A 9,241-nucleotide genomic window follows, 5' to 3' on the forward strand; every position below is an offset into this window, starting at 1 on the left:
AATAATAATAATAATAATAATAAACTCGCCAAACCAAGAACTGCTTTCTATGAAATACAAGATGGAGAAGACACTTTGAACCTTGAACCTTTTAAAGACTGGGCGATACGAGTCACAAGACCTATGCTATCGCAAGTACACCCCTGAATCTGTTCTTACGAATTCGTAAAAATCTATTGGCTCGGACACAACAGCGTCAAAATACTTATGGGGGAATGACTTCTCTAATCTTGAAGGTTTGGGGACAGTTAACTCCTTACTCAACCAACAAAAATAAAAATGAAAATAAAATCCATGCAAAAGTAAACTAAATATTAACGGCGAGCGAACCGTACTAATTTTCTTAAAAGTGTAAACGCTTCCGAACAGAGAACAGTAAATGCACAGCCAATGGCCACAGGGTCCTCCACAGAGCACGTTCAGCCTGACATTGAAGCATGACTTCAAAAGACAACGTCGACTTTGGACATTGGAGTACGACCTTAACAATGGAGACGATAGATAACACTGCGGACTTCAGTTTATTTTTCAAGGATTCTGAACTTCTGAGTACGAGTCGAGTTCCTTGAAACAAAAGCGATGGAGACCAGAAAGAAGCCTTATAACCACGGACAACATTAACACACCATATTTTTTTCTCAGATTCCCTCGCGTGGTGACCATCTTGTGGTAAGTGGCATCCTAACCTCCTCATCCACCACAATTCGTCAAAACAGATTCTTACGATCTTGACCAGATCAGCCTCAGTGCGCGCCCCCCCCCCCCACCCCCTCAAATCACGCCAATGTAACCAAGGTCTACAGACCTTGAATGTAACTACCTAACCATTAGAACGAGAAAAGCTATAGGGCCTTTTGAAGATGTTATTAAGGTATGATCCACGCGCAGTCATTGTACAGGGTGTCCATAAAGTCCCAGTACCATTACAAGTATTTATGGGTCAGAATGGTACCCGGACTTTATGGACACCATGTAAAATGATCTATCTGATGATTGTTTACTTACCACCTTCTCCCTGCTGCGAAGGACGCCCATCTTCCCGAAACGGACGTGGAAGGGTGAACTGAGAAAGGTGCCATCTTCCTGTCTGACAACCACGACGTCTATGGCACCTGTGCACAAAAAAGGAATACAGAGACCAGAATGAATGTCATGGGTTATGCTAACGAATGCATACGTTAACACAAAGTATACTTTTTTACAGATAATACAGTGTGTCCATAAAGTCCCAGTACCATTACAAGTAATAAATCCTTGTTACGGTACTGGGACTTTATGGACAAACTGTACAACTGTAGATATAAAAGGAGATAAGAGTCACATTGTGATAATAGCAGTCACAAATGGTAACGAATGCATACGTTAAGACAAAGTATATTTTTTTTTAGCAGACAATACAACTGTAGATAAGCGAAGCTATAAAAATCACAAGAGAGTTAAGAGAGACAAATGTAAAAATGAACAGATAGGTGTGGAGGTGACATAACTGGGCACAAATCAAGTCTTTTTGTCATTCATATTACAGAACTTAATGTGGGAAAACATTATTGCTATAATGGCATAACTACTCCAACCTAAATTTATATTCAATGGATCGCCTTCAGAGTTAATATACAGTACTATCGTTAAAGTTGTAATTTAATTAAAATATTATGAAATGAACTGATTAAAAATATATCTAATCGACCACCTTATCGTGAATGGTGGAATTAACGTCTTATCTTATTATTGTGCATCACACAGAACTCTAAACTTGAGGTAATCTATCTGGAATTTTGATGGAATTAAAAAGATCAAGGTTATCCAACTGTCTGGTTCAAGATCTCTTTCATATTCAGCTTATCAAAACACACACCCACTACTCTACTCTCTCTCTCTCTATCTCAGGCCAACACCTGTACGCACTCTCATAATGAATATGCAAACATATTATACTCTACGTGCAAAATACCTTCTCTCCAAACGTTCCTATGCGTACTCCACTGACAGCATAATTACGCGCGTGTATAAACATCAAACTTTGAAAATTACATAATATACTAGAGAATTCCTACTCTTACAATCCTAAGCCTCGGAAATGGTCACACAAACGATGGTATAACTAATGCACAGGACCCATACTGGCAAAATAAAAACTGAAAACAAACAATGATAATTGCTGGTCAATATTCCACACACAAAGCTATTCCAATACAATAGGGCCTAGGCAGAATCCTGAATGAAAACCCTAAGCCCATGTGACCTTGAGAGAGAGAGAGAGAGAGAGAGAGAGAGAGAGAGAGAGAGAGAGAGAGAGAGAGAGAGAGAGAGAGAGAGAGAGGGGTCGTATACGAACCTATATGGATTCATTGTGTGGTTTTCCATTACTTAAGCGTCTACGTGCTCCCAAAATTCATCAGGCGTACGAACACAAGTTAATAAGTATGGTAATAACAACAACAACGCACTGATCAATCTTTAGAGTAATGTTTTAGATCAGGAAGGGCAGAGCATGGAAGGGGGGGGGGGGGTGGAATTAGCCAGAAGGCACACCAAACAATAAACCACACAATGAAACCATAGAAATCCAGTCATACTAGGTAGACCATTTTAACATTTAAGCACTGCCAAACGCACTTCCCCATCTCTTGTGTATACGCTAAAATCTGTGCAACTAGTATCAAGATGTACTCGTAAACCCTTACGATCTCATTAAACCCTCTCTCTCTCTCTCTCTCTCTCTCTCTCACACACACACACCACAAACACGCACGAGTCAAGTACCTTCTGGACGGAACAAATTACGAACAAAGAAAGCGCCCAGAAGCGTCGTTCTCACCTGTTAAAGTGGCTGCGTTGATCTCATTGTAGAAATCCTTGAAGTTAGAGATGAACTTGCCTATATAGTTCATGCTCTTCTAAGCCTACGGTATATAACAAGCGAGGGGATCTACGCTCCCCGATAAACTACCTGGAAGTGTTCATAAAAGTTATCAGACATTGCAAAAAAATCATAAACACACAAAGTATGGTTATGTCTTCAAATTGCTACCGGTTAAAGTATATACGTCGCAGGCATAGGCAACAAAATGTGACACAATGGGTGCCAATTGTGGTGGAGGCAGGACACCGACACTGCTGCCGCCAAATAGGTGTCTTAATTTCTCTCACAATAAATATACAACTGGATTCCACGAAGAATTATGAAGTTCGTTTCATATATATATATAGATATATATATATATATATATATATATATAACCATAAATGTCAGCTAACTTGATTAGAAAAGCTACCACTGACTCGTAACTAATGTTAAAAACAACATAATGTAATCACTTTCAAATAACTATACGAGATATAACGAGTAACTGCAACGACAGGTTCTCCTTATTACTGCTATCAACAGTCAGCATAATATAATATAATACAAACACGTCGACCAAACAAAATATTAAATTGGAATATCCTTATTTCCGGTGACGTTTCGTCCCCAGTGACTTAACAGCCACATTGGGATCTTATTTCAATTGGTATCACAAATCGCCCCTCTCCTCTCTCTTTAGTTTGTTTTTATTGTGTTTTTACGCTGCATGGAACCAGTGGTTATTCAGCAACGGGACCACCGGCTTTACGTGACTTCTGAACCACGTAGAAAGTGAACTACAATCACCATATACACAATTTCTAATACCTCAATGGATGCCCGAGAATCGAACTCGCGACCACCGATGTGGCACGCCAGCACCATACCGACCACGCCTCTCATGAACGATTGGCCCTCTCGTAACTTAACTCTCAATACTTGTCGAAGAGTTTCCACAATACTACCAAATTTCGTACGATGAAAAGCTAGAGCAATTAATTATTTTGTAACGCTATGTCAAACTGAGAGCAAAATTACTCAAACTCGTATCATTGCCTACAAACACATGCGATCTAGATTACACACCCGAAAATATGGTTATTGAAGTACCATTTCAAAAAGGAATTCTGCCCTGCAATTACCAAACACTCAAACATGCCCTTTCCTTGATAAAAACAAAAAATGGGACACGGCCAAATTTAAGGTCATACAGGTGTTTGGCACACGGTCACCATATTTAAACCTTGAATACACCTGTTTTCTTCATGAGAGAGAGAGAGAGAGAGAGAGAGAGAGAGAGAGAGAGAGAGAGAGAGAGAGAGAGAGAGAGAGAGGCATCCTAATAATGTAATAACCACTTGGATAATGGCATACTGCAGGCAGTTGGGTGTTCAAGTTACAAAACTGGAATTGTCTGTAGTACTGATTTGTACTCTTGACGAAACCCGCAACAGCAGGAAGTTATACGTACATGTTATACAAAACAACACATTATATGCAGCCACTCAAGCAAAAGGTCACTGATTATCACAGCGTAATCTTTAACTATGTGGAAGAACTCGGTAATTGCTACCACAAGCCTACGGACTAAGCAATATTTTTCTATATTGCACGTAACCTATGTAATATCTATACTAATACCAATAATAATAACAGAGCATAGGCGTTCGCAATGCATGAGCCACTGACTGGGTCGCCTGCTCCGCCTCAACACTTGTCACATTCTCACTCTGCAGTGAAATTTGACGTTCACTTTTACGTGCTCACGAATCTTGCCATTTCTGCTAGTCATTGCCAGTTTAGGGGGGTGCTGTTGCGCGGTCATGTGACGCAACCATTAAATGACTATCGAAATTCAAAAAGGAGGTAGGCCTAGTAAGCTAAATACATTGTTTCGTGGCCAAGATCGCCCTACGGAGCACGTTCTGTCATAAACTGTTAGTTCAGACTTCCACGCCTTGTGACTCTCGCACGCAATCTAGACGTCTTTGCATTTCTCGATTAGGAGGCCAAGTCGTACATAACATAGCATCTTCATAGCCGAACTGTTAGATAGACGTCAACTTTCTTCAAGACCACACCTTAGTTTCGCCGGGTGAAAGAGCAAGAGAGAAAGAGGAGCCTGGGGATAGGGCAAAACAGGACGTACCAATCGATATGATCCAACAACCCCCCTGCCGCGGCAGCAGGCGATGATTCCTGCATAGGCTACACCTTGTCGGCTTTAACCAACCCCTGATTCTGGTTTACTGATACCCCGACACTAAACCCGCCACAGAACGACAGTACTGCATACGACAAAATGAGCCTGATACCACCTACGAGAAAAATAAGCGTATATTTTTGTTAGTCGCCTCACTCCCACTGATAGGCTCTGTATAGGGTCCCTTGGCAACGGTCAACATGCATCAGCTGTGCGATAGCGGGGCCCCTCCAAGACAAAGGCAACGTTTCTAATTTGTACACCATTAACACTATTAAAACATCCTTCAGGGCATGACACTTCACAACGAAAACACCTCCACTCAACAGCACGAGAAGTTTACGACAGCACACTCACAGCGTTATTAGAGAAAAAAGCTGGATTACTTTACACGACGAGTGCTAGACCGTGAGTACTCTTCCTACTGACTCACTCGACGCACTGCGCTTACTCGTGCTTCTTGAGTGGCCCTCGCCTCGCTCAGCCGAAAGTTGCCAGATATTGATTTTATATATCTTGCGTCCATGTCGAGAGGAATTTCTAGTAGTCATGATTGCTTAACCATGGACATACAAACTAAAAACTCAGTTGTCTTAGAAATTTGTGACGGTTTTAATCGACTACTTGAAAAAAATAGTTCCTAAACCAACACCCGTCTAGCAGTGCTGGACTATATGGCATCACCAAATCTTGAAATAGAATTGAGTCTAGAAGAATTATCTTCATTTTGAATGAATCACTTAACCTTTGTAACGACAGGTCAGCTACAAGGAGGCAGAATTATTCATTGTTAACATACGACAGACTTTGCTACGCTTCCCCCTTACGTTAAATAACGAAGTGGATGTGAAAATATCCTTCTTCCCGCCCCTGGCGATCGATTGACAAGAGCCATCACTGGAATATACAGGATCCAGAGAATTCTGAACGCGATTATCTTAAATAGGCAATAAGTTTTACAACGGGGACCCATTTTCCTTGTAAATCACTAACAAAACGTTCGTATAAAGAAAGGACAAAACACACGGACATCGGTGAAAGACCGACAAGGACAACGCCCACCACCGTTGCAACAAAAGCAGCTTTACTTACACTGAGTCTACATGAGCCGGCATTGAAGTTTGTTTTTTCTTTTTCAAATTGAATTTCTCTCTTTCGATTAAATAAAGCAACTGCGCTGGGTAACAAAGAAAGGTAGGAGTCTAATATAGATGCTATCGCCTCTCTCTCTCTCCAAGGAGAAATAATTGCTCCGCGCTTCACACGTTTTCATATTATTATTAATAATTATTAGACTCGTTTGCTGTAAGTAATGGACAGAAAATTAATCACCCCTTTTGACGTTACAGTCCCCGATCAAAGACTTCATAACTGACTCCAGTAATGTTCGAAAGGACGACGGAAGCCGGGTAACTTTGGGGAAGTCAAGGTATAAAGTACCGGAGATGACATAACATTATAGGAAGAGAGTCCTTCCTCTAATATCAAAAGAAGGAAATTCACACGTAACAACATAAGTTAGTTTCTTGATTAACAGAAGCAGTTGCAGTGATTGCAGGTATGCATTTTTTATTAGTCTAATGATTAGATAACCACCCCATTTTATATACACTGTGACAACTGTGTCGTAAAAGAGAGAGAGAGAGAGAGAGAGAGAGAGAGAGAGAGAGAGAGAGAGAGAGAGAGAGAGAGAGAGAGAGAGAGAGAGAGAGAGAGAGAGAGAGAGAATTATTTTTATGTGCAGTCCTGATTAAGAAGGCCTGTTCATAAATACCATTTTTTTTAATGAATCCAGTACTTCAATATAACTTTCCCTTTGCAAATCTAACTTTGGTTTGCGTGATAAGCGTACACACACGCGCGCAGACGACCCTGAGTACAAAACACATTCTCTTTTTCGGATGTTCCCGCATCTCTGGTTGGCAGAACAAGCGTTCTATGAGTTCACGTGCTCAGCTCTTCTTAAACTTTATTCTTACTATTTTATGGAAAACAATGAAGGAAAAAAGTGATTAAAATCAAGCTTCAAAATACCTTGGTTCACTGCATAGGAGAAATAAATCCACAGTTATGTAAATGTGCACATATTCAAATTTAAAACTGTAAGTTGAGATTATTGTTCCGGTAAGTAAATGATACATTTATTTACCGTATTCTATCATGCAAGTTGTAGATTCCTTGTGCTAGGTCGCTCCAAAATCGCGATCCGTCCGTCGTACGATAATCATACCATTTCCACTGACTCACCTGAGGTAGTCGAGTTGCCACATGTCGCCAGTCGGTTCGGCGTCCCACATTCAACCGACTATAATTTCTTATAATCAAGACTATTTTTCACTGCAATTCACAATATAGGCAGTATTAAGCATACCTAAATTACAGTGACGATGTATCGAAAGCGTATGATCTGGGTTCTATAAAGAAAAGGCAATTGCTATGGCTGTCTGCCTGGCTCCAAGCGTGGTGAGAATTGTCTGCTGCTATTTCTAAGTAAAAAAAAAATTATCAGGATTTTCCTGTGACGAATAGGAATAGGGAAATGCGATATGAGTTGTAGACGGCTATAAGCGTGGACTATGGACCTCTCTGATGAAGAGGAGACACTTGTGTAATATAACCCCCAGTTGAACACATGAAGAATCTCCCAGCCAAATCATTCCCGCCTACGGGTGTAGTACCACCTCACCAGGAGCGCGTCACGTGACAATGTGACCTGCGGTTCATTCCATAGGTACAGGCTAAAACCAACGTTCGGCCTATTTCGTGGAAATTCCACACATTCCGCGCACGACGGCTCTCTCATTCGACAAGTATTGATTTGAAAGTAATGCGTTGCGGGGATATATAGCCCATGAAGTACTATAACTATAGTATTAACCTCGAGCAAAAAAATGAAGTGATAGCTTGTAGGCCGATGTCAGCTTTCGTGACCTTGGAAATCTAATATTAAGGCCCCTAAGTATTTCCAATCCTCGTGTTTAATAAGGGCACATTTTTGGACCTCTTTTTAATTCAAGATAAAGATATAACGACTGCATAACTCACGAGAAGAAGCCAATCTATTTGAACTGTTGTTCAAAGTGATGAAATGGCTGGTGGCAACCAATATTGAAATAAAAAAAATAAGCGAAAACAAGTACTAGTAATTCTTATTTTTTTTTACGAGAGTAATGTACCAGCAAATGACAGAAAGAAGGATAGATAGAGAGAGAAGAGAGAGAGAGAGAGAGAGAGAGAGAGAGAGAGAGAGAGAGCTTAATAGTCGCAGGTACTTGTACTGGTATATATATATAAAAGTACCGGTTGCTAAACAAATAAATAAAAAGTATACCTGATACACTGCGGTACCAAAGACAGAAAAGGAGAGTCCGAACAGGTGCTAAAATATTCCTTTAGTCAATAAATTTAGTCTTTCCAGGCACGTGCCTCTCATTTTAAATTTAGTACGCAGTTCCGTGGGATATCTTTTTTTTATACGAATAACGATAAGTTACGCGAGGAAGATGTATCTTGATTGAGTCCCTCTGGCTATTTATATTTGTGAATGTCACAGACCGTGAGTATTTCGCGCTTTTTCTATTTACACGTGATTATCTCTCTCTCTCTCTCTCTCTCTCTCTCTCTCTCTCTCTCTCTCTCTCTCTCTCTCGTACACCTTCTGATGTGTAGAAATTCTAGTATTATTATTATCATTATTATACAGGAAAAATATATCTAAAATCGACATACTGTTCTTTTTCATTTAACCACATTCTGACAATTGGATATTCTATTTTCTTTTAGAAACGTGGATTTTACTTTTGTTTAAAAATAATAATAATAATAATAATAATAATAATAATAATAATAATAATAATAATAATACTGCGCAACAGTTGAATAAATAAACTTATACCGGACTGTCTTGATAATACTGTCAGCGACAGGTCTCAATTCAGAGAACTGCACGGTATAGGCGCTAGAATACCAAGTGGTTTGTTCGTATTAACTATTCCAGTCATCAAACGAACTTTCAAGAAACCCAAGTGAACTAAAATTAGACAAGCACTGCGCCATTAGTCATTTAGGAATACTACGCTTCACGGGAAAATCTAAAGTGACCTGGAATCTATGAGTTTTTTTCTTCTTCTTCTTCTTCTCCTCGGGAAAAGATCAAATAGGTTTCTTAATGGCACTTCGGTAAAAGAACACTA

The 9,241-nt window shown here is 39.9% G+C and overlaps 1 protein-coding gene across 7 annotated transcripts in view; it reads right to left on the reverse strand.

The window, feature by feature from the left end:
* Positions 1–5,535, reverse strand: part of LOC135204331 (phosphatidate phosphatase LPIN1-like) — a 53,051-nt gene extending 47,516 nt beyond the window's left edge. For 6 of the 7 annotated variants that reach the window (XM_064234518.1, XM_064234517.1, XM_064234520.1 and 3 more), the window contains exons 1-3: positions 5,406–5,535; positions 2,819–2,950; positions 1,006–1,112 (exon numbers count right to left, since the gene is read on the reverse strand). In XM_064234518.1, coding sequence (XP_064090588.1) covers positions 1,006–1,112; positions 2,819–2,891 — 180 coding nt within the window. In that variant the 5' untranslated portion in view covers positions 2,892–2,950; positions 5,406–5,535. The remainder of the gene's footprint in view (positions 1–1,005; positions 1,113–2,818; positions 2,951–5,405) is intronic. The other variant, XM_064234516.1, reaches the window with a different exon arrangement.
* Between the last annotated feature and the right edge of the window lie 3,706 nt (positions 5,536–9,241).

Source organism: Macrobrachium nipponense, chromosome 44 (assembly GCF_015104395.2).
Source record: "Macrobrachium nipponense isolate FS-2020 chromosome 44, ASM1510439v2, whole genome shotgun sequence".
Classification (NCBI taxonomy): Eukaryota; Metazoa; Arthropoda; class Malacostraca; order Decapoda; family Palaemonidae; genus Macrobrachium; species Macrobrachium nipponense.